The sequence below is a fragment of the Asparagus officinalis genome, chromosome 2 (assembly GCF_001876935.1).
Source record: "Asparagus officinalis chromosome 2, Aspof.V1, whole genome shotgun sequence".
NCBI classification, from domain to species: Eukaryota; Viridiplantae; Streptophyta; class Magnoliopsida; order Asparagales; family Asparagaceae; genus Asparagus; species Asparagus officinalis.
Window position 1 is genome coordinate 43,400,839 of NC_033795.1, and position 27,585 is coordinate 43,428,423.

General features: G+C 34.9%; 1 protein-coding gene across 3 annotated transcripts in view; it reads right to left on the reverse strand.

Annotated features, from left to right (window-relative positions):
* The window catches only part of LOC109830729, a 66,855-nt gene continuing 41,209 nt past the window's right edge, over positions 1,940 to 27,585 (reverse strand). The window contains exons 10-14 of one of the 3 annotated variants that reach the window (XM_020398097.1): positions 20,895 to 20,992; positions 10,845 to 10,940; positions 4,922 to 4,989; positions 2,802 to 2,847; positions 1,940 to 2,687 (exon numbers count right to left, since the gene is read on the reverse strand). In XM_020398097.1, the coding sequence (XP_020253686.1) occupies positions 2,616 to 2,687; positions 2,802 to 2,847; positions 4,922 to 4,989; positions 10,845 to 10,940; positions 20,895 to 20,992 (380 nt within the window). In that variant the 3' untranslated portion in view covers positions 1,940 to 2,615. The remainder of the gene's footprint in view (positions 2,688 to 2,801; positions 2,848 to 4,921; positions 4,990 to 10,844; positions 10,941 to 20,894; positions 20,993 to 27,585) is intronic. The other 2 variants (XM_020398095.1, XM_020398096.1) reach the window with 2 other exon arrangements.

A 27,585-nucleotide genomic window follows, 5' to 3' on the forward strand; every position in this document is an offset into this window, starting at 1 on the left:
TCATTATCTTCAAGAGTAATAAGAACACTCTTGTTAAAATTTATTTTCAAACCAGATGCCAATTCAAAGCAATACAATATCAGTTTCAAAACTGTTAACTGTTTTCTTTTATTTTTACAAAAAATCAAAGTATCATCTGCATATTGCAAACAGATCACTTTATGATTCATGCTAACATGGCCTAAACCCTCAATAAGATGAGAATCAATTGCTAAAGATAGCATTCTAGTAAAAGAATCAGCCGCCAACACAAAGAGAAGTGGAGATAAAGGGTCTCCTTGACGAACACCACGTTTAGACATAATCAAACTACCAGGTTTACCATTGATATTTATAGCTGACATGCCTCCTTTTAAACACATTTTCACCCAATTAATCCATTTTTCTCCAAACTTTTTAGCTTTCAAAACGTCCAAAATAAATTCCCAGTCTAACATATCATAGGCTTTTGCAAAATCCAATTTTAGTAAAATTCCTCCTTTTTTATTATTCTGGAAGCAATCATCAATAATTTCTTGAGCTGCAGCCACCCCATTAGCAAATATCTGTTCTTAATGAAACCAGATTGCACTGGATCAATAAGCCATTCTAGCTTAGAATTCAGTCTATTCGTCAATACTTTAGTAATTATCTTGTAAATCATATTCAGAAGGCTGATAGGTCTATAATAATTGACAGTAAGAGCCTCATTTTTTTTGGAAGAAGAATAATATGAGCATAATTAAGTCTGTTGATTTCTAACTTGCCTTCGTAAAACTCCTCAGCCATCTAATCCTTAATTAGTTTAGCTACATTATCATGAAAACCAAAAGTCAACAAATAGAGAAATAGACGAGCGCAACGAAGCAAATGTATAAAAAACAATAAGATTTACAAAATTGCATACTCTACAGTACACAACATTTTCTTTTCTCTCTTCTGTTAGAATTTTAGGTAGTACGTCGATAGAGAGAGATAAATTTTTGGAGACGTTGTTTATTTATACCTTGATCTTCGGAGAATAGAGTTAGGTAATGAAGTACCTTAATTTGGTGTGATTATGGTTAGCTAATGAAAAACCTAGGTGTGCTAAACACTTGGTTTACTAGTAGAAGTAACGCTAGCACAAGTTTAATGATTCTTAATTTTTTTAATAAATGTTTAGAATAAATGTATAAGTTAAATTGCTTCTTAAACATAAAAGTTTGAAATTTTCTACTGTTTTCAGATAGAGAAAACTAGACGGATAGATTATTGGCTTGGGTCTTACAATCTATCACCTGAATGACCAAATACTCCTGAGCTAATGCTTTTTGAAGCATAAAGTGGTCTTCAGGAAACATAAATTGAAGGGTGCTTTAATAATTGAGGGACCAAATTGCAAGGCCCCTTATGATTTGAGAGACTTACAAGCAACTTTGAAAATTTTGAGGGGCTGATATGAAGTTATCGAAAAAAAAGGAATAACAACTAATAATCTTTTAAATATTTGGGATTTTAGATATAGTCCTTCACATCTTTGAAGTTGCATATTTGTCCCTAAAATCCTAGGAGTCTTGCAAACTTGCTCGTCCATAAGTTTTTCACTTAAAATTGCAAACTACCACTGGGTTAAATTTTAACCAAACATCCTCAATTACCAAATTACCCCTCAATTAGAGAATTATATAGATTTTAGAGTTATGACACTTGGGCAGCTAAAAATAAGTTAAGATGACTTCTCCAACAGCTAGAGGAGATGATCTTGATGCATTAGGGTTCTTTTAACCGGATAATAGATTTAAACGCGTTAAGAAATGAGTCCCTTAACTTATTGAAGGGTAAAACAGAAACTTCCCCAGAGGGACCAATGTGCAAGACCCCATCGGACTTGAGAGGCTAATAGGCAATTTCAAAGATTAGAGGGACTAATTTGAAATTATTGAAGATTTTTTCCCCCTATTAAAAGCGACATTCAGCATTCAGAAATTAAATTATTGAAGATTTGAGAGACTAATAGCAAGCACAATGACCCTTCAAAAATTAAAGTCCATCAGTAGTTTCTGCTCTCTTTTTCTTCCCCTCAAAGACCCAAAACGCGCTTTCAAATTCTCCAAGTTCTCCCAATATTCTAACCATCTTCTTCTCCAAGAAATCAAAAAAAATTTTAACTGCGACCGTGACGGTCTGCAGTCAACCAAGTCAATCAAGTCCTCCCTCATCCCGCAAATAAATTCATGAAAACCTGGTGTCTGATATGCTTTTATCATCTGAACCAAGTTGCATGTCACCACTTTAAGCAAATAATTCATGAAAACCTGGTGTCTGATACGCTTTTATCTTCTGAACCAAGTCGCATGTCACCACTTCAAGCATTTTAGAACTTGAAACTATTGTTTTGCTCACCTTGGCTGGAGCCAGAATCTGCAAGCAATCATGCAAGTACAATGACGTCCTTCGCCGTGAGAATCTGCATGTATCATCACCGAGTACGTACAAACTTATTTAATTGGGTATGTCGCAAAATATAGGAAGACATTTCAAGCCGCCGTACCGTGTGACTAAACAAATTCTCGACTCTGTAATAAAACACAATCAAACTTCAACAAATTATTACAAGTTTATTTATGCACGACAAGTGATGTACGGATAAAGCCTTATGTTATAGACTTGCAGATAATTGCCTCAGAGTACTCGCCAAAGGTGACATTTTCATTGGGCAGGGTCATCTGTAGCAGCAGAATATGGGATATTAGTATCTGTATAATTAAGGAAATGATGAGGATTTATCATGGGTGTTTTCTTTAGTTATAATAGTACAATAAAGAGGATTCTGGTAGAACCTTTATATCAGGATTGCTCATGTCCCCAAGCTTAAGATCTTCATCCCTGTCAAAATAATTGAATTGAGACGGTTCTATTCGAAGCGTGACTTATATCATATGTTTCAATGACATGTAGCTGTTGTTTGGTTCCTTGCAACTGTAATTATAAAGATGTTCAAATCCAGATTCTCTCCAATTAGGGTGAATTGGAAAGTATCCAATTACCCTGACCCTCATGGTCCAATCCAAATAAAGCCACGATTTTCATTAGGGTTATCTCCATATATACCCCTTAAATCATAGGTATTTGCAAAAATACCCCCAAGTCTTATTATTTACAAAACTACCCCCAAATCATCAACTTTGTGAAAAAAATACCACCTAAAATCAACAAATCATCAGCCTGGTGCTAAAATTTCGATTATTTTGTTGATGATTTTTACACTGCGATTATAAATTGGCTTATCAAAGTTGATGATTAATTGCTTTGAGGGTAAGTTTTCACTAAACTGATTATTTGAGGGGTATTTTTGTAAATATCCAGGGATTTAAGGGGTGTGTGTGTAGGTAGAGGCAAAGAGAGGGTTTGAGAAACTTAGTACCAAGCCTGAATTTTTGGTGCTTGTAGGGAGGTCGCTCATTCCTATCCACTGATTCAAGTATAAAGACCATATTCACATGAGTTGGATAATTAAAAAGTTATTATTTTCAAGTGGGAACTATTGAATGAGCCATTTTACTACTAAACACAAAGTTTGTGCTTGGTATCAAGTTCCTCCATTTTCTCATGTGTATATATATATATATATATATGTATATATATATATATATATATATATATATATATAGTATATATATATATAATGGAGAGTTCTAATAAAAACCTCATTAGCCTAAAAACTAAAACCTCCTTCATTCCATGGCCAGATTCAGTCAAACAGTCAACAGACACATGCATTAATTACCTCATTAAACACATGCATTAATTACATCAACGCCAGAGTGAATCCAGATTCACTACAGTGAACCCAGATTCGTTACCGTCAACAACGACGTCCTTCACTGCAGTGAATCCAGATTCACTACAGTGAATCCAGATTCATTACCTCAACGAACATATTTTTCATTGCAGTGAATCCAGATTCACTGCAGTGAATCCAGATTCATTACGCTCAACGAACACGTTTTTCACTACAGTGATTCAGATTTGTGTTCGTTGAGGTAATTAATGTTATATAATTAATCGTGTTAATTAATCGCATGTTCTGTTGACTGTTTGAACTGACTCCTAGCCATTGGATTCACTAGATCCATCACTAATGGATGATAATTGGTTGTGTGTTTAGGCTAAGGAGGTTTTTATTAGACCTCTCCATATATTATATATATATATAATATATATATAATATATATGTATATATATATAAGCGGAATATGTGTATGCTTGGTACTACGTCAAACTTAGTGTTTGGTAATGAGGTGGCTCATTATCATCCACTTATTTAAAGGGGACCACATTCACATAGGTGCACATGAGTTGGATAATTAGTGAGTGGTTATTTTCAAATGGGGACCATTTGAATTAGTGGATGAGAATGAGACACATCGCTACTAAGCACCAAGTTTATGCCTAGTACCAAGCGTATGATCTCTCTCTCTCTCTCTCTCTCTCTCTCTCTCTCTCTCTCTCTTTTACACACATACACACACCCTTTTTTATCATCTTGAAAACCACTATTTCCTTGAAAACACTATTGCATGGAAATCCTACATGGCTTTATCTTATCCCTTGAAATTTGAATGGATGGTGCCGTTTTGGGTAATTAGACTCTCTTAATTACCATAGAATCGGAGTTGTAAATTAAACTCCATTACAACCCGAACATGTTACACTTATATTACGCCCAAACTGTGTCCAACTGGAGGGTAACTGCAAACACATTTATTGGTAGTAATGAAACAAAAAACTGCAACAAACCCAAAATGACAACTGCAGTTGCAATTGCTACAGTTGTATGAACCAAAAAACCCCTAGAGGCAAATACTATCAAATATCCCAATAAGCCGGTGAAGTGTACAAGAAAAAATAATTATACTGCTAACTTGAACCATATAAATCATTAACTTTCTGTAATTACCAGTCCGGTTGCATAAACATTGCGAAACTTGCACGTGCCACACCTGCTGCCTCCTCCAAGCTAGGTGCCTAGCAGGAAAATCACAAGGCACAAGAAGCAATAAGCATAATAAGCTATGGAAAGAAAAAGGAAGCAATGTCTAAGAGACGTGTCTTCCATTAATATAGCTATGATCTATTTCATTGAACAATGTATGTCCCAATTATAAAGCACGAATCTCAAAGCAAAATCAACGGATAAAAAAGTTGGTGGACGAAAGTTTCTATCTAGTTTAGTTTATTCTAGCTTTACTCTAAATGTGTGTTGTGTATAGTTGGAATAAACTTAGTGGATTGAGTGCTTTGTTCACCAATTGTTTTATCCATTATTGGATTTGATTTGAGACTTGTGTTGTATGTGTACCACACACCAATAGGAATCTCAAAGTAGAATCAAGGGATAAAGTTGTTGGTGGACAAAGCCCTCCGTTACCTAGGAAGGGAAGGACGGAGGGAAATACTTTAGTTTATAATCACAGACAAAACATTTAATAACAGAACTCAGTTTATCAGTAGATATAAGTCCATTAATGTCGTTGCTGCTCCGTTCATTATACAATCAAAAAATTGGTGTTGACATACTATAATCCAAGGTTCTCAATTTTCTTCTCTTCTAAACTGTTTAGCTTGCCTTTTGTTGAAGTTAATCCTAATTCTAAAAGGATTTGAGCTAGTTATCTCTAGAAATTATATTCATACTAGAATTCTATTATGGTATATTTTGTAAAGTCTTTAAATAGGCATTCATGCATCCTTGTACCTAAGAAGAAAAAAAAGAGAAAGTGGCTAAGTACTGTAGCTACAGTAACCAAGAGTTTAGAAGAGTTTTTTTTTATTTGTTTTTCCCACTAAATCTCTACTCATACATATTATACTTCTATTTGCTTTGCGGTTGATTGCTCCAATAGTGGTATCAGAGCCATAAACAACCTAAACGGGACGACGTCGCCTTCTATTCCTATATTGGATGAGAATTATTATCACCGGTGGAGAGTGCAGATGAAGGTATTGTTTGAATATCAAGATATATTGGGTATCATAGAGAACGGAATTGCCGATCTCGCAGATAACGCAAGTGAAGCCAAGAAGAAAGCCCACCATGAGATCAAGAAGGATCGAAAAGCGTTATTCTACATCCATCAAGGAGTGAATGATTCAGTTTTTGAGAAGATCGACGAAGCAACTACAGCAAAGCAAGCATGGGATACTTTGGGGACATCGTACCATGGAGTTGAAAAGGTAAAAAAGTTAGGATTCAAACGTTGAGACGTTAATTTAAAATTTTTCGGAGAGGAATCCTCTGAAAGTGTTGCAGATTATGTGACTCGGAGTACTTGCTTTGACAAATTAAATAAAAATAAATAGGGAGAAGATTACAGATTTAGCAATTATAGAGATGATATTGCGATCTCTTACAACAAAATTTGATCATATCATGATGGCAATCGAAGAATCGAAGGATTTGTCCAAGATGACAGTTGATGAGTTGATGGGTACCTTGCAAATTCACGAGCAACACATGAACGAGAGGTCAACCAAAAAGCCCCTTGAGAAAGCTTTTCAAAGTCAAGTTTTTATAAAAAATAACAAAGGAGCGCAGTACGAAAGATACCAGCAAGGAGGAAATTCCCATGGCAGAGGACGAGAGTACGAGAACTGCAATAACCGAGGACGTGAATACTACAATAGTCAATGACTTGGCAGTTATAACAACAATCAAAGAGATGACGACAATCAGAAAAGTAATTATCAATCAAATTCAAATTATCGAGGTCTAGGTCGAGGCTTTGGACGTGGTAGAGGAAATTTTAATAAATCAAATAGTGATGTTACATATGCCACAGATATGGCCACTATGCAAAGGAGTGTAAGTATCAAGATAATTCCCAATCCGAAGAAGAAGTACGATTTGCACAAGAAAGAGGTGATGAAGACAACCACACTTTATTGATGGTCACGACAGCCGGTGAAGAATCAAACTACAACACATGGTTTCTTGACACTGGGTGTTCTAATCACATGTGCGGAAAGGCATTGTTCGTGAACCTAGATGAGTCGATGCGGTCTAGAGTCAAGTTTATCAATGACAATACTATTCCAGTGATGAGAAAATGGCCAGTTCTCATCAAGCTAAAGAACGAAGACCACAAGTTTATTTTCGATGTATTCTGTGTCGAATATAAAGAACATTTTACTCAGTATGGGCCAACTTCTTAAAAAGGGGTATGATCTGCGTTTCTCTGGTAATCAAGTCCTGATCTTTGATACAAGAGGTGTATTTATCCTTAAAGCCCCTATGATAAATAATCGTATGTTTTGAGTTGGCATCCAGAATGATGTTTATTATTGCTTCAATGCTATTATGAAAGATAAGTCTTGGTTATAGCATCTTTAGTTTGGACATCTGAATTTTCGCAGTCTGAAATTGCTTGTTCAAAGAAATTTGGTGAGAGGTTTGCCCGTTATAGATCATCCCGAAAAGTTGTGTGAATGTTATATTCTTGAAAAACAACATAGATCATCCTTTGGTATTAAAAATACTTGGTGTGCAAAGAAGCCTCTTGAGCTCATTCATTCAGATGTGTGCGGTCCTATGAACACTATATCCAATGACAATAATCGATACTTTCTTATTTTTATTGATGATTTCACAAGAAAAATGTGGATCTACTTTTTACAGCAAAAATCTAAAGTCCTTGATTATTTTAAGAGCTTTAAAGTCATAGTTGAGAAGGAAAGTAATTACTTTATTAATGTGCTACGAAAAGATGGAGGAGGTGAATATACTTCTAATGAATTCGATAAGTATTGTGCAGAAGAAGGAATAAAACGTGATGTCACTTTTTCCTACACACCTCAACATAACGGCGTCGCTGAACGGAAAAATTGGATGATACTTGACATGACAAGAAACATGCTAACGGCCAAAAGTATGCCTAATTATTTTTAGGGTGAAGCTGTCTCGTGCACTATATACTTGTTCAACAGGTCACCAACAAAGCGCGTTGATAATCTTACTCCTGAAGAGGCGTGGACTGGTTATAAGCCAAGTGTAAGACATCTCAAAGTGTGTGGCCCTATTGCTTATGCTCATATTCCAGCAGAAAGAAGAAAGAAACTTGATGACAGAAACGAGAAGATAGTTTTTATTAGCTACAAGTCCAGGGGCTACAAACTCTACAATCCTACTATAAAGAATGTGATTGTAAGCAGAGATGTTATGTTTGCTGAAGAAGAAGCTTGGAATTGGGATCTAGAAGCGCAAAATGATTCACGACATACTCCCCTTGATATTCTTAACGACGGTGTTCCTGTTGCAACTGAAGAAGCATCACCGGCCAATGTTCCTGAAGCTCTAACCCCGTAAGTTCCATTAGAAATTGAAAGACCAAGAAGAAATCGCCAACCATCAGTTCTTTTGAAAGACTATGAAATAACTCCAAATGATTATGTTGATGCAGATGGAGATATAGTGCACTTAATGTTTACAGATTGTGAGCTAGTTATGTTTGAAGAGGCTACTCAAGATCCTAAGTGGATAAATGCAATGAAAGAAGAGATAAAGACGATTGAGAAGAATGACATGTAGGAGCTTATCAATATCCCGTAAGGACATAAAGCAATCGATGTGAAGTGGGTTTTCAAAACAAAGATTAAAGCGAACGGCGAGATTGAGCGGCATAAAGCAAGATTAGTGGCGAAAGGCTATGAGCAAAGGCTTGGTTATGATTACCAAAAGGTATTTTCCCTGTTGCTAGAATTGAAACTGTTGGACTAATAATTGCGGCTGCACAGAAGCATTGGAATATTCATCAGATAGACGTGAAGTCAGCTTTTCTTAATGGGTCACTTAAAGAAGTTTTCATGAAGCAGCACCTCGATTTGGGAAGAAAGGGTACGAACATAAAGTATACAAGTTAAAGAAAACCTTGTACAGGCTAAAGCAGACGCCGCGAGCATGGAACAAAAGAATTAATTCTTTTTTTCAAGAAAGTGAATTTCAGAAGTGTCCCTCCGAGCATGCCTTATATGTAAAGATAAACAACTCTGGTAATATATTACTATTATGCATTTATATTGATGACTTAATTTTTACGGACAATAATATTAGTATATTCAAGATTTTAAAAAGTCGATGATACATGAATTTGAGATGATAGATCTTGGCTTGATAACTTATTTTCTCGGCATTGAGATAGTTTAAGGAGATGATGGGATTTTCATATGTCAAATGAGGTATTGTGCAGAGTTGTTGAAGAGATTTCAGATGTTTGATTACAATCCTCTTAGAATTTCTTTGGAGGTTGGTACTAAATTATCTCGAGAAGGTGATGGTGCACAAGTTGATCCTACCTATTTCAAGCAAATTGTTGGGAGTTTAAAATATCTCACATGAATAAGACCAGATATAGCCTATGAAGTTAGTTTAATAAGTAGATATTTGGAGGTCCCTTGTCAATCTCATTTACAAGTTGCAAAGAGAATTATGCAGTATCTAAAGGAGACTTATGATCATGATTTGTTTTATTCTTCATCTAACAAGTGTGATGTTGTAGGCTATTCTGATAGTGATTGGAGTGAAGATCATGATGATTGTAAAAGTACTTCTGGCTATTTCTTCAATTTTGACACCACTGCATTTTCATGGTCGTCAAAGTAGTCTATTGTTGCACTCTCAACTTGTGAAGCGGAGTATGTAGCAGCTGCGTCGAGTGCTTGTCAAGCAATTTGGTTGTGTAATGTGTTAAGTCAGATTCATATTCAAGTTGAAGGTCCTACAAAGATTTATGTTGACAAGAAGTCCGCAATTGATTTGGTGAAGAATCTAGTCACTCATGGAAGGAGCAAACATATTCATACTCGTTACCACTCTTTACGAGACAATATTGAGAAGAACGAGATCGTGTTGATTAATCGCAAGTCTGAAGATCAAGTTGCGGACATCCTCACGAAAGCTTTGAAGTTTGAAGCATTTGTCAAGTTGAAGCACATGATGAGAATGAAGACCGAATGAAGACCTTATAGAATTAGGATTAACGAGGGATGTTGAACTTAATCCTAATTCAAAAACGATTTGCGTTAGTTAGCTCTAGGAATTATAGTTAAACTAGAGTTTTATTATGAAACACTTTGTAAACCCTTCAAATAGGCATTCATGCATTCTTGTACCTAAGGGGGGAAAAAGAGGAAAAAGGAGCCGTGCACTGTAGCTACAGTAACTGAGAATTAACAAGAATTAATCTCTATTCATACATATTATACTTCTATTTACTTTGCCGTTGATTGTTCCAACACCCTTGGGGTCTGGCTTAGTAGTAAAACCTGGGATTCCATCATGAGACAGATTCAAGTCTAAGCTACAGCATGTCCTCGAAAAAACAACTGCTTGTGAAGAAATCCCAAAAAAGAAACTAAAAGAAGTCATGTTACTACTCCAATATGCAACAGATCGAGTACCATACTTACAAACACATGACAATCACATAGAAACTAAAAAATGACTTTATCAAATTCTTGTATGAACACTATAAGTAACTGAGCAAATTCCTAAAATTATACTCCTTGCAGCTATAATTCTTGTATGAAAACATTATTTCCGACTTAATGAATCAGAGGAACAGCAGGCTAAGATAATAGCAGTAGCTTACAAAATATATTGCAATCAGAATTTACTAACGAGAAAGATTGATCTTAGAGCAGGACAAGGGAATCAGATGACAATGATCAAAAGAAAAACGATGAAAAAAAGGAAATGGTACAACAGAAGGATGAAAATGGAGAGAGACATTTTGCTAACAAACCCAGAGGAGGTTTCTTGAATCTTGCAAAGTGCATTAACTTCTTTTAGAGTTCTCAGGTAAATGTGGAGAAATTATGAGACATACCCTCACACAATGTGGAGTAGCACAAAGTCGGCGTCCTGAAATGATTTCGAGCGTATCACCAATTTGGTATGCCAATTCATCCTCTCCAAAGACAACCTAACACATCAAAATGAAAAACATTATTGCACACAAAAAAGCCCATCATTTTGGAACACAAACGAAATATGGGATGAGATAAAAAGCCAGAATATTAGATATCTGAGAATATGATATGGTCAGAATACTGGAAACATCCTTACACATAAGCACATTCCTACAATTTATACAAAAACAATAATCTTCGTGGGAGCACGTCTAGAGGGAAATCATAAAGCAATTATCCATTGTAAAGAAAATGAATTTATCACACAGTTAGAAGTGGCTATTTAGATAAAATATGTTTTAGATGTTTGAAATGTCTCTAAATTGAAGCCCATGCATAAGGAAACATGTGTAGGAAAGAGATAAATTGTTTGCCATGGTACTGAGTGTTGAAAAAATTCGGGCCTGATAAAGCAGAGTCGCAGTTAATATTAGTGCGAAAATAATAAAATTGGACACACAGATTTTTACGTAAAAAATCCCATAAATAAATTTGAGGTAAAAACCACGGATAAGAGTAGAATAATCCACTATGAGGAAAATTTTAGAGTTACAATCTCTCTTATACAAGGAGAAACTCTCTATTTTTCTCTCACTTTGAAGTTTGGAGATTGGATTGGTTTTTATTGTTGCAAAATTCTGATCAACTCTAACCCTATTTATAGACAGCTCTGATCACCTTTTTCCTTTTTTTATTATTTTTTCGTTTTTCAACATTGGTGCCTAAAACCAAATTCAGTGCCTTACACACTAATTGATAGTGGTGGCTGTCTTTTGCCCAAAGATGGATGTCTCTTTTTTACTATTTTCCACTTGAAGATGTGATTGAGTATCAATTATATCTTCACCTTATTTCTTTCTATCTTGTCATCTTCATGTTGCTCATGTTTCCATCAGACCACAAGAAAATCGACACCAAACAAATTTGTCAATATTGACTGTCTTCGTCAAAAAATCTGCTAGGTTGTATTTGATGTAAATTTTTTGCATATTCATTATTCTTTTTTCCACTTCTCATGAATAAAGTGGTATTGAACTCGAATGTGTTTTCTTTTTGAATAAAAACGTAAATTTCTTGCTAAATGCAAAACATCTGACTGTCATAAAATAGAAAAATCTTCTTTTGTTCACGCCCGAGTTCCTCTAATACCATTTTTAACCATACTGCCTCTTTACTAGCTTGTGTCACTACTACCTATTCTGCTTCTGTTGTTGATGTACCCACTACCGACTGTAGTTTGAAACCCAACTTACAGCTCCGCCAGCAAGTACAAACACATAGGTTGTGGTCACGATCACCTGCAAAATCAGAATTAACATATTCACTGACACTAAAATCTAATCCCCCATAACATAATACAACATCTGAGATCCCCTTAATATATATTAGAATCTTCTTTATAGCATTCCAATACTCTTTACATGATTCGCCATATATCAACTGACTACCCCTACTGCTTGTGCAATGTCTGGTCTTGTATAAATCATAGCGAACATTAAACTTCCCCTGCTGATGCATATAGTACCCAGAACATCTTCATCCTCTCTTCTTCACTGCTAGGACTCATACTGGAGAATAACTTAAAACTAATAGGAAGTGGTGCAGAAATTTGACTAACAATCTTACATATTGAAGTGTAATAAGATTTTTTTCAAATAATTCTTCTAAAAAAGCTAAATCTTTCTGTTAATTATGTATCAGTGAATTTGTATCACTAGAATCTTATTTGCAAATCCTAAATCCTTCATTTTAAATTCTCTAGCCAATTGTGCCAACAATTCTTTGATATGATCTTTGTTGGGGCCTGCAACCAACATGTCGTCAACATACAACAATAAGATAACAAAATTATTTTCACTAAACCTCTTAAAATATGCACAAGGGTCTGAATAAAGTCTGTTGTATTCAAGGCTCATGATGAATGAATCAAATCTCTTGTACCAACATATTGACGATCATTTTAAACAGTACAAAGATTTGTTTAACCTGTAAACCAAGTTCTCTTTTTTTTCTTCAAAACGTTTTGGTTGGAGCATATAAACTTTTTCTTTAAGATCTCCATCAAGAAATGTTATTTTCACATCTAGCTACTCTAGATGTAAATCAAATATTAGACTGTTGTAAGTCGAACTACAGAAGAAAATATCTCATTAAAGTCAATACTTCTTCGTGAGCATATCCTTTTACCACCAGTCTAGCACGATGTCCCTCCACTTGATTGTCGCTATTGCACTTGATCTTAGAAACTCATTTATTTCCAATAGTCTTTATTCATTGTGGTAGGGACACAAGTACCCAAGTCTTATTCTTATGAAGAGCTTCAATTTCTTCCTACATTACTGCCATCAAAAAATGCTTCTGTGCTATTTATAGTTTCATAAAAAGTTAATGGCTCTCCATCCTCTGTTAGAAGACAGTTTGCAAAATTATTCTCTGTAACATACTCCGAGTGCCAAGTCGGTGGTCTTTTCTCACGAGTTGACCTTTAAATTTCTGGAGCCTCGGACTCAATTGGTTCTTGTACATCATGCTTCGATATTGCTTCAGAAGAATTTGGATCATTTTTAACCTGAATAGCTACAGTCTCTTAGTCCTTCCTTGAATTGTTTTCTTTCTCTTCTCTTTGTAGTTGGTTCTATGTAGAGATAATATCTCTACTGATGATAACCTTACGGGTTATGAGATTTCACTAGCGATACCCTTTTACTCCGTCAGCATACCACAAGAATATGCATTTCCAAAATTTTGAATCCAGCTTTGTAATTTTTTAGGTATTGTACATTACATACACTGGACTTTCAAATATATGAAGGTTTGAAGAATCAGTTGGCTTGTTAGTCCATATCTTCATCGGTGTCTTTAACCAAACTGTAGTTGATAGACGATTTACCACATAACAGGCCGTTTTTATTACTTCTGTCCAAAAAACTTTATCCAGATCAGTACTAACATTGCTCCTGTTCTTTCCAACAGACTTCTGTTCATCCGCTCAACCACTCTATTTTGTTGAGTACATACAGTATTAAACTGTCTTTTGATACCTTGCTTGCAGAATATAAGAAATTCACTATCTGCATATTCTCCTCCATTATTTGTCCTCAAGCACTTGATCTTCTTTCCAAATTCAACCTCGACTTGCGCTTTGTAAGCTTGAAAGACTGGGAACACATTTTCCTTCTTCTTGATAGGGTACACTCAACATCTAGAGTAATCATTAATATAGGAAACAAAGTACTTTGCTTTTCCCATAAATGTAACTAGTGCTTGCTATACATCAGAATGAACAAGTTCCAAAATAGTCTTGCTTTTAGAACTCGATGTGTTAAACTTCAACCGATGTTGCTTACTTATAACACAATACTCACAGAAGGGAAGAGTTATCGATTTGAGCTCAGTAAGCAACTTCTTATCAGAGAGAATTTTCAAGCTTCGTTCTGACATATGGCCTAGTTTATAATGTTATATCATGGTTTGTTTTTCTCCATAGCTAGTTGATGCCACACATGAATCGGCTTCCTGCAGGGTTTCTCCCTTAAGTATGTATAGATTTACAGTTATCTTTTATCTCTTTATTACGACAAGCGCCCCTCTAATGATTTTCATAATCCCATTTTATATATGGATCTTGCATCTGAGCTCATCCAATTGTCCTAAAGATAATAGATTCTTCTTCAAGTCTTTCACATGTCATACATATTGAATGATGCGTATTGTACCATCAAATATTTTAATTTTGATAGTGTCAATACCAGAAATTTTTAAGGCGTAATCATTGCCCATAAATATTGATCCTCCTGAGATAGGTTCATATTTGTGGAACCATTCTTTCCAAGAGGTCATGTGCCAGGTAGCTGCTAAATCTAGAAATTAGACATCAACAAATCTCTTTCTTTCTTCATCAATAGTTGTTGCTCTGTTGTATAAAATTTCACCATCGTCTAATGCGCTTACAACACATCATTAAGATGATAGCGTATTTAAATCGCATCCTTAAGATGTCGGTGTCTCTGAAGACTTTTTATCACTACTCGTCTTATCGTGCCAACACTCCAATTTCACGCGTCCCCTTTTTCACAATTGTAACATTTAAAATTCTTCTTACTTTTTGATTTTGATCTATCATGGATATAACTCCCACCGGAGCCATGTACCATTAATCTTTCTCTAGTCACCAACAAGGCCTTCACTTGTTGCGAACTTGTCTGCATGGCTTCCTTGTTCTTGCGCTAAATTTTTTCCTCCAAAATGATGGCTGCAATATCATCAAAGACTAGATAGTCCGTAAGGACTTATTTATTAAATTGATGATGAGCTGACCAAGTGATCGTACGAATCAGGTAGACTTTAAAGTAAAAATTATGCACGTTCATTCAACCAGTTGTATGCCCCAACGTTGTGAGTTGAGCATAGTGTGTTTAGTGTGTTGATTTGCTCGGTCATCGATATAGATTCCGCCGAGTGTAAAGTCTCATTTTTAAGAAGATTTTGTCACGCAAGGATTTGACCTCATATAGCTTTGTTAGAGTATCTCCGATCTCCTTTGCTGTTTTCTTCTCTGACAGCACCCCATCTGCTAATGCCAAATAAAAATTTACCATAGCATTCCTGTCCATCTTGTTCCACTTCTTATCATCTATGATGTCTTCCGTCGATGACCGCTAGACAATTATTTTTTCTCAAGATAGCATTTATCTTCAACTTTCATAGTGAGAAATTACTCTCGTTGAATTTCTCAATCTCGAACTTCGCCGCCATTGCTTTTATGCCAAGCTGCAACTTTTACTATTTCATGTGAATAGTAATCGTACTCGTGAACATGGTCTAATACCACTTGTTGGAAAAATTCGGGCCCGATAAAGCAGGGTCGCAGCTAATATTAGTGCGAAAATAATAAAATTGGACAGATTTTTACGTGGAAACCCCCCTAAATAAATATAGGGTAAAAACCACGGGCAAGAGCAGAAGGATCCACTATGAAGAAAATTTTGGAGTCACAATCTCTCTTATATAAGGAGAAAATCTCTCTATTTTTCTCACTTTGAAGTTTTGAGATTGGATTGGTTTTCGTTATTATAAAAAATTCTAGTCAAGTCTAATCCTATTTTTAGGCAGCTCTGATCACCTTTTTCCATTTATTATTATTATTGTTTTGTTTTCTCAACATCAGTGCCTAAAACCGAATTCGGTGCCTAACACACTAATTGATCGTGGTAGCTGTCACTTTCCCATAGGTGGCTGTCTCTCTCTCTTACACTAAGGTCAAACTTTAACAATTACAGAGATTTACCTCTTTACGTATTGGAAGATAGACAGTCTGATCCGAACTCATTTCAACACTCCAATTATTTTTTCTCATCATTTCTATGCATGCTAAGATTGTAATTTCTCAAAGTAATCAATATTTATGTATTCCAGAGACTAAATAAATCAACACAACTACATGCATCAGTTTAGAACAATTCACAAATTCAATTTCTTGATGACAGATTTCTTTTATGATGTTGACGTGCAAATCAACAAAACCACAATGCAAGCTACTAACTCCAGTGATAAGTAATACAGGACGAAGAAGAGGAAGACTACAACTTTTGACAAAGCTACTAGGGCTTTAGCATTTGAGGATATATTATATAAGGATGTAAATGCATTCATAAACACAAAACCTGGAGTTTAAAGAAACATGCGAATCAACTGAGTGTGCTATTTGAACATTCGCGAACACCAAGATAAAATTTGCATACTTAATAGAATTGAGTTTGAATATCTTTCCATTACTTGACTCAAATTTAAACACAAATTTGAATTCCAATCTGACTAAATCTGAATACTACACAGTATTGAATTCAGTTTGTTTCCACCCTACCTCTAACCATGCCACATTCTAATCCTACGAGATCAGACATAGTGGCAGGTGTTCATAGGGCTCGAACACAAGACCTAGGGTTTCAGAAACATGAGAATCAACCAAGTATACTATTCGTTAACACTTAGCCAACATCTGCATAGTTAATCAAATTGAATCGAATATATTTTCAATATTTGACTTGAATTTGAACACGAATTAGAATTTGCCAAATCTAACCTAACTCAAATTCGAATGCTCCAGTATTCAATTCGGCTCGTTTCCACCCCTACCTCTAACCATGCCACATTATGATCCTAAGATATCAGATAAAGTTGCACGTGTCCATTTCTGCTTATCTGGAGCACAAGATCAAACCCTAAGCCCAAACCCAGTTCTGATTTGATTGGAAAGAGTACCTGATAAAAAAGCAAGCTACCCAACAATATGTATTGTGCATCTGCACGCATGCCTCTTTCCACACTACGCATAAACCATAGCCTTTTCCTGTTAAACATTTGACAGGCAAATAACAGTTATGGTAGCAAACAATTGTAACTTAATTCTTTAAAAGCTCGACGCCTGCACTTGTACCAGATGATCACATTATCATCACCATTGGACTAGATTCAAGAAATATCATCAGAAACAATAGATGAGTGCTGAATCTGGAGAATTGCACACACAAAATCTGGACGTACATAGGAGTCAGCTTGCACTTGATTTCAATAACTCGGATCAACCAATCATTTCCCCAGTTTGAGGCTAATCCTTGCCTTAAAAAGATCTAGTTAGTCATGATAAATTTTATATTTTTCTGCACTAGTTAGTTTTCATGTAGATAGGTAGATCTTCCCCTCCTCAGAAATGGTTACGAGGTGGCAACTCTTATCCAAGTAAACACAAAATTCTGACGCTTCTCTATTTAGAGACATAGGCATAAATATACTTCGTTCTTTTAATGAAACATCATTTAACATATATTCTGTCATAAATTACTATTTCTATTTTTTGGAATTAGTTTAGTGTTTTCTACTATTTAATATTTATGGCCAGGATTTTACAGTTCAATGAATTTGGTGTCTCTAAAATGTTAAGCATGTAGCTATGACAGATGGATTTTCTTAAATATGTATTTAGTATTTGCCTTCATTGTCAGGAATCCACATGTCAGTTTGTCAGACCTGATTGACCAAAAAGTTATCCTTGAAGTCAATGTACATTCTAACATAAACTGAAAGTAGATATTTATTTATAGTGATTAGCTACAGGTATATCTCAATGCATCAGTTGTTACTCCAAACATTTGCCTCATCGAGGGGCTGCCCCTTAACAAGATTAGAGTTGTATTTGACCTATACCAGATAACAAGCACCATAGATGCTACATTTGAAGGGGGGAGACGTGGGGTGTGGTTCGCTAAGTTCAATCTTCTAGGCCATTATACTCTATCAAGGTGTGTTTATATTTAGTCAAGGTGGTATCATATCATATACTATATACTAAACAAAAGCCAAGTTGCAGACTTGGCATCTTCTTAGAGCTTCGTCTCTTTATCTTCCTATAATTAGTAATTAATAACTAAATTTTTATTAATAATTTAATTTTCTCTTTATTTCTCCTTTTTCCTCTCAATCCAACTTCTTAACTTGGAAAGTTTTACATATTGACATTTGTTCTTATTAAACTTTCAGATTCCAATGAAAAAAATTATTCATGGGTGGTCATTTTGTTTATGTAATTGTCAAATTATAATCTATTCTATATCTATATCCATATTATTATCACTGTCAAATTATAATGTTACCATAATATACGTCAACCCAACAAAACTTATAACCTATGATATGTTTTTGTCACCTTGCAACACATTTTTGTGTCAGCACAAATGGAACGCGACACAATTCAAAAGTGCAGGTAGAGCATGTGGAGAGTATCTTTCCACACATGTAACGATGTGTCGTGAAAGTCGCAACACATACATGCATCGAGAGTGGCGACACATATATGTGTTCAAGTCCCAAATTTTTATATTTTGAATTTTCCACTCATATATCAGAGGTTCTGATCCCACCAATCCATGTCTAATGGAAGCCCAGCTCACTTGCACATATCACCATTCTAATCAAAGCCCACTTACACATATCACCGAGTCCTAATCATAGCCCACCAAGTAACCTCAGTTTGAATGAATAATGCTCCTGTGACTTTGTTTCCCTATCCAGCTCCCCGTCCACATCAATTCAGCATCCAAATTTAAGCAACTTAATTTCCTTGCAGCTGAACAATGTGGGACTAATTTCCTACTAAGATACAGAGATGATTAATTTCCCATTAACGGAAGAATGAGGGACAAACATGACTAAGATGAAGAGAAAAATTAATTCCATAATATTATCTTTTAATGAATTGCAGCATGAGCGCACTTGGAACTTATCCAATGAAATGATGCAAAGAAAAAAAGAGTATGCGCCCTAATTCCGAGTGTTTTTTAACTTACAATTTAACTGATTTCTTCATTGAAAATGGTTCCTTTAGGTGAATTTGCTTCAGTATGGAATTCAGCAGTTCGGCTTAACTCATGTAGGAAGTCGATAGCTAATTGTTACACACAGGCAACCTTTCTTGTAACACAATGCATTCAACACTGACTACCTTTAGAAAATAGTTGTCAGATAAGCCCAAAAAATGTTTTAGAGGCAGTTGCAGCCTTTTCCGGTACTGATGAAAAAAATTAATTGTTGCCAGCATGAAACATGAATAGAAACTAGAAAATTTTAATAGACACCACAGTTTTTGAATGAATGAATTATAAATAAATACTACATATGACTACAAGCATAATTATGTGAATAATGCAAGCAAAGGTGCACCAACACCAAACAAAAATCAATTGATTAAATGTGAACATATAAACCAGATCTTTAAACCAAAAAAAGTGATGTTAGAAAATCAATGAATCATGATATATTATCTCTTAGACCAGAACATTAAACCGACTCTCAAATAGTGCATGAAAACTACGTAACTAGAACTTGCGATGTCAGGACTCGCGACATTCTATTATTGAGTCGCGTTTGTTCAACATATTGCAACTCTAACCACCCACACTACTTATATGGAGAAATTTGTGTTGCAAGTTACCACTTTTGGTGTAGTGACCCACTAATATTATAATTACGTATTACCATAATTATATCCAACAATAATTTACAATAAGTCCCATGCATAGCATGGGCGACAACTAGTCTGTGAGGTGGTTTCTGATATATAATCTCACCTCACTTTGTTCAGGGTAATCATTGGCCTGACAAAATTATACCCTCCCTCGCTCCTTCCTCTCAGATGAAACAGGAACTGAGCGACTTACTGTTGCTCAAGAGCAGACAACTAGCCCTAATTTTTTACTCAAAGGTGCACAAAAACATTAAGGAGATCATGGATGTCTAGGGTTCAACTTCCATCCTCTCCACTTTAAAAAGGAGAGACATACACCCTCCCAGTAAGCATTACTCGCTGATGGGGTTAAGGAGCAGATATTAAGAGAGAAAAGTGGAAGAGGACAAAGAAGAAAAGAACAAAATATTTATGTACCTTTAGCGGGCTTAGCAATTTTAACAATTTTGACTATAGGATCTATATCGTCGTCACAGAGACAAGATGGTACATTTTTTTAACTCTCGTGCTGTTCGTTTGGAAATTTACGCATGCATAATTTGCTTAGCATATACAAATTGATGCTATCCATAGCCTTCCATTACTGTACACAAGATTTAGTGTATCTTTAAGTACTATAAAGAGGTATATTAGAAGATCAAGAAGGATATCTGCCTTTTTTTTTGCTAGTAAGTTGGATTCAAACTTAATTCGTTATACTTGGGCTACTTTTTGAGCCTTTATTCCCTTAAAACCAATAAACACGATATAAGTTACATAATACATAAAGCATACTGTGGAAGAAGCTATTTCAAACAGAAGTACGCTAAATGTATTTACACAGAAGATTGATAAGACATTGTGTTTAAAGAAACAAGGGAAACAGAACACAATACTTCAAAGAAAATCATAAGAAACTAAAAATATATATGTTTAAAGTAAAGCAAATCATAAGGTATCAGAACATTACTTTCACAATCTCAGAATTGCGCGCTTTTATATAAAGTCCAGCACTATCAGGGCATGCAACCACTTCACTATTTCTCGTAAACATACCGGAGGTAAGACCTGGAGACAGAATATTGAAAATTAGAGGGGAAAAAAAACATTAAAAACCATATTAAATTTAGATATGCCAGTAACAGACCTTTAAATAACATTATTTACACAAAAAGCACAAGTATATCTTAAGCAGCACATCTCTTCCACTGTAATGCTAACCATCAAGGGATCTGATTTAAGTCTAAAATGGTGTATTGTGAAAGAAAGTATGTCCTCTTTTCTGTAACCTTTGTCCTCTCCTAGAAAATCCTAGCGTTCCATTTCCGTGCAGCCTAACGTGCATGATTCCGAGTTGCTTTCTTTTCTTTTCTTTTTTTCTTTTCTTTTAGAATCTAGATAGTCAGAATGCCAGATATGTGATTAATGAGCCTAAAAACTTTGTCCTAGTTTCGGAAGTTTTCTTTACACCTAACAAATAATTTACACTAAATATTCATCTGTGTAATAACTGTTGCAAGTTATGGACATAGTTTGAAATTTCATTATTGAGAGTTCATGCTGACACTTCTTGGGAATGTTCAATAAAAACTTTCACTCTCTTCTACCCAATGCCAAGGCATGTCAGCCATATCCCCACAGCAGCTCTTTCCAAAGCATAACTCATCAACAATCCAGAAGCATTCTTGAAAAGGAAATAAGATAACGAGAGAATAAAGGAAAAAGAGGAAAAAGAATAAAATAAACACGGAGAAATAGGTGGAGTGTTATTATACTTACCACTTACCAGTCTAATTCCTCTTAACTTATTTGTTTTATTGCACTATAAATACACAGTCAGTTACCTTTCTGTCTGAAAAATTTGGTAAAGTCAGTTAACATATATGCAAACAACAGGGATTGGAAAAGAAACAACAATGTAATTTTCTTCTTCTTCCCTTTATTTTGGAGAAGATGAAGCTGACATGGATGAGTATGATGGACTGAGTTGTTATATTTTAATCATAAAGAAAGCCTTACTACTATAGATCACTTTTTTGGACAACCTGGACTATTAATTTTGATCCCCATCTTAAATGTAAGTATACCCCAAATCATATAATAATCGACCTAACCACTCATTAAATGGCAAAATAATTATTGGTTTTTTAATAGCTAGAACAAAAGATGATTAATTAACAATTTATATTTGAGGAGATTGAGATCCAGATGATGGTGTGCATTGACTAGAAGAATGATTCATTTATAGTTATAAGATGCCTGATCAATGATCATGCAGCTTGCTCAACATGTTACCTCACCTTCCGCTTACTCTTAAAAACTTAGTATGATTCTCATGGAGCTCTTAGAGACAAGATCCTATTAGTAAATCAATATTCTACAATCTTAACTGTCAACCTAAATGCAACAGGTGATCAAATAGAATTTAGCAGAGAATTTAGTTAAGAAAAACATATATATGAAAATATCAGTATGTGAGTTTGCATGTGATTTGTTTATTGGGCTGGCCCTGTTTGGAATAATATTCACTATCCCAAACACTCATTCATCCTTTGGTTAGCTGCTCAGTCAAGACTTTTAACTCAAGATAGGTTATGTCGGATGAGAATTCTCAACACTAGTCAATGTGTGTTGTGTTCAAGCCATCAGGAAACCTGTCACCATTTGTTTTTCAAATGTCAATTCTCAACTATTGTATGGAATATGGTGATGGATTGGATGAGTTTAGTTGGAAATCATGTATGTGGAGTAGTATCATACATTGGTTCAGCTTTAGGCTTAAAAGGAGAGGTTTTTTGAAAAATTTAAAGCGCCTGGTTCTTAGAGCTTCGGTGTATTTCATTCGGCAAGAGAGGAATCTTAGGATTTTCCAGGGAAAAGTAAGACAACCTGAGGTGTTGTTCAGAGCAATTAAGATTTTCATCTTCCCAAAAATTATGAATGAAAAATATCCTTTTCATATAAGAGAGAGAATTAGAGAGTTATAAGGATGTTGTATGTATGCACATTTGAGTGTGCATTTTTCTGTGAGTTGAGTTTTTTCAGTTTTGTTTGATTTTGAAGATGTATCCAAACTTCTCATTTGGTAAATGAATAAAAAAAAATTCATTGACCAAAAAAAAAGTCTGCATGTGATTTGCATTTTTGCTTGTGCATGGGATTGCCCTGGACTAGGAGTTAAACCCATTAAGTTACGTGTCTGCTCCTAATAAGTTAGATTTCTGCTTGTGAATGTGGCCTAACAACATAATATCTCTTTAGGGTATACTTCATAAAACATCAAAACTTTAGGGTGTTTCCCACCAAACCCCCTGAACAATGTTTTCCCAGCCAAAAAGGAAAAAAAGAGACCTCCCCGCTTCATAAAAAGGAAACTTCCAGCTTTTCCCAGAAACCCCCAAAATAATTAAAGGAGAGAAGAAGATGAGCCTTAGAGAAAATAATAAAAGAACAAAACTGCGCGGATAATACGGTCCTCCAATTGCAAGAGATACTTTTTCGGGGGTTTTCTAAAGGAAACTTAAAAGTTTTAGGGGGTTATTTGAGAAACTTTGGAGTTTTTGAGGTTTGTTGGAAAGGTTTTGGGAGTTTCGTAGGAAAAATAAAGTTCGGTGGATTTCGTAGGAAACGCCCAAAAGCTTTAGGGGGTTTTGTGAAATTTACCCTTTCTTTTATTCTATTCATCTATGATTCCTAAGCCATCTAGAAGTTCTTTATTCCCCACAAAAAAATACCCATCGTTGAACCAATCACTCAATTCTAAGTAATTAAAAAAAGACTCTGTCCTCACCCAGCAAGGCAGCCCCTGCTTCCAAAAGCGAAGATCGTGGGAGTCATATTGGAACCTTCCGACCATCTCTATCACTTACGTTGGGCTCCAAAACCAAAGTTTGATGACATCATCCGTGACATTGTGACATCATCAATTCAAACGTTCTACTCACCACATAGTCCTGATCCTGAGAAACTCTTCGTTCATGAGATCCAACATGAGATCCAATCATGTTCGACTGAGCCACCAAATTCTGAAGCTGATTCGACATCCACGGACTTCAATGGACCAACTTCTCTACAGATCAGAGAGTCGTTGTATCGTTTTGTCTTTAATTAGCATCAGAGCAAGTTAATCCCCACTACTTACTCTACACTAGGATTCCGCACTATAGATAGCTATAATAACCCCCAAATAAATAGGTAATTAAAAAATAATTAAAAAAACCAAATGTTTCACTGTTCCTCACCGCCTCTCCATGTCGATGTTTCTCACTGCCTCACAATAGGATAAAAGGGAGGAAAGGGGGAGAAATTAGGGGAAAAAAGAGAAGAAGAAGACAGTGAAAAGGAAAGTGGAAAGAGGAATATCATCCTAAATTCAAATCAAGCAAAGGTATAAATATTTCTCCTCCTTGTTTTTCATGGATTTTAAGAAGTTGATGGGGGCATTAGTTCTTGATTTATTAAAGAATTAAAAAAAAGGAATACATACCTAATCGCCGGCGGGGATCTCATCACCGACCCCCTATGTTTTAAATATCGGCCGATAATCGATATTATCGGCCGAGTTATCGGATTTTTAAGCTCTCCGCTAGGATAAGTTAGTTTTGTAATCGGTTATCGTTTTGGAGATATCGGCGAGTTATCGGCATTATCGGCACTTATCGGCCGATAAGTAAGGCTAAATTATCGGGATTATCGGCCAGACATTTTGAGTTAAGTTGTTGAGTTTTTAAAACCCGACCCGACCCGTTTTGTTAATAATATGAAACTTAAAACCCAAAACTTTGTGAATCCGACCTTCAAACCCTAATTTCGTCTCTGGCGGCTGCTCCTTTTCTCCTTGAGTGCTTCCTCCGTTATCTTCATCTCATGTTCTTTGTGCCTCTTCGTCACTCGCCTTCGTGAACTTCAACCTTGAATTTCGTCGCTCGCCTACCCTCTGTCAACCATGTTTTTTTTGTCCGGAAACATAACTATATACACAAGCTGTGAGCTTTCCTTCTCTTGTAATTCCTTCACACACGTACTTTCTCTTTTGAGTAATATCAGTTCTATAACTATTCTTTTATCATACTTTGCTTTTCTGTTTTTCCTGTAACAAAGACTTATATAACAAATTAGTGAATAAACTGTACATACTTTGCTTTTCTGTTTTGGTATATTTATATTTCATTAAGCATAGTTAGATTATATTTTTTAGTTGTTATATTATATATATATACCATCCAGTATATTGCTCCGATAAATACTACTTATCCCCGATATATCCCCGATTTTTGCTATCCGATAAGGATTTTGGCAGTCCGATAAATCCCCGATAACCGATATTTAAAACCTTGCCGACCCCTCATCGTCTGGGAGTCATTGCCGTCAAAAGGCTGCTTCGACAACAGAGCAGCAGGCGCGGCCAAATCTGAGGAGGCGCGGAGGAAAAAAAGAGAAAAGAAAATGAATGGAAAAAAAATGAGAAAGGGGGAACGAATGAAGAAGGGAACGAGGAGAGAGAATGGGAAAACTAAATTAAAATAACAAATTTCTTTAGACTCCTGAAAGTTTATTAGTTTGTTTATAGGTCCAAAAAATAAAAAGGAATGAAAATATTCATGTAGACCCCTGTTGCTTTATTAATTGCAACCAGATTCAAAAAATCCAAACTCAATTAGGAATTAAGCTCGAATAATTAAATGGAAACCCCTAAGTTGTGCCAGATATTAATAATAAGTTCAAAATTATTAGAATAATATCTTAGAAAATTATGGTAAATTACTAAAATTAGCAAGAAAGCCTACGTGTACCTTATTTATTGATAATTATTATTTGATTATACTTGAATATGATTGATTTTAAATTTTACAGTGATTATCCTATAATATGTACTTGTCCTGAATTAATATTAGTCTTATATATTTAATTATAGGATCAGGTTGATATCTGGAAAAGTAGGATTTTAAGGAAGCTATACTCATTGGAGGTGAGTTCATTTCTCACTAGTATTTTTATAATATAAAGTTTTATGAGTATTATAATTGGCGGCTTTTATGCTTGAAAAATAATTATTCTATTATTCTCATGCATTGAAAATGATGTGGTCGATTCTCTCACAGTCTAACTTATAATACGATTTTGATTTCTTATGTGATATTGAAAGTAAAATTGATTTCATATAAAATGTAATAAGTGATTTTGATTATCACGCGATCTTAAATAACTGTCTATATCGCTTAACTGAGAGCTATTGAAGGAAATAGTGACGTAAATGTGTTTCGGTGGTTTAACAAATTTAAGAGATTTTTCATGATTTGGTGTTTGGAAATAAAAAAACAAACAAACAAACAAACAAATAAATAAAATAAAGTGAATTCTTGAACTATTTTAATTGACATGATGAATTTACACTCGTTCACTTAAATTTGGAATGTGTTTAAAATTTTCACAAATGAACAAATTCATACCAATATTACTTTTGTTACAAGCAATATGTTTTCGAGATCAAGTAATGCGACAACTGATGAGTTTTTGAAATTAAGCCATTTGATAAGTCATGTGTTAGAAATCAATTGAAGTTAAGCCAATTGATAACTGATATGTTTTGAAAGCAAGCAATTTGATAAAAAAAATGTGTTTTCCAAAATCTAGCCAATTGATAAGCGATTCTCGATATTTTCAAAACTCTCAGAAAGTCTACTATGGAGTGATGTGTTGTGTCTACCATATGGTGTGAATGCACATTTATGTGGCCCTTTTTGGGCATGTGTGATGTGGCTGTCTTTAGGCATTTGTGATGTGGCTCTTTTTGGGCATTTGTGATGTGGCCGACAGCTTATAGTAGTGTTAGGTGCATTTTGTTCCCTATAACTATGTGTTATGTGATGCCTTTTGGCATTCTCATACTATCAGGCTATGATTTGTAGCCTTAGTGTGACTTATGAGGCGATTCTTACATTTCATAAAAGGCTTACTGAGTATTGAAATTCGAACTTTAGACTGTGAATCTAAGAAAATAAAATCTTTTGATTTCGCACCAATTTAATAATTCATTTTCATTCTTAGTATTTACATTGTCTTTCAAAAGAGTTTGATTATGGAATACATTACAAATTATTTAGTGGCACATAAGAAAGTAATCTAATAAGAATAAAAAAATTTGTATGTTATCTTGAACGTAACAACAGTATGTTATTCTTGGATCGTATTTTGCTATTTTAGAATTTATGGTGCAAAACTTGTAATTCATTATTATTTTAGAACTTATCATTATTTTATTTCATACTTGAAAACTCTAGTAGGAAATGTTCTCACTGAGCTTAGTTCACCTCATCATTTAAAAAAAATTTCAGATCTAAGATAGCTAAGGATAGCTAAGAAAAAGCCGAAATTTTGATTTTGGCGCATAGCTAAGAGGCATAGCATGGACAACCCTCTTCAGTGGTATTATGTATTATCAACATGTTTTACGCTGTAACATATTTGTAACAGTGAGATTGTGGATTGTACACACACAAACATATATATATATATATATATAGAGCAATTCTTATGTCAACTTAAGTGGATGGTTCACCAAAGTTTCTATCCACTCATGTTGCCTAAGGATCCTTGCATGATATGAAGAGTCTTTTTATATATAAATAAATGGATAGAAACTTTGGTGGACAAAAGCTTGG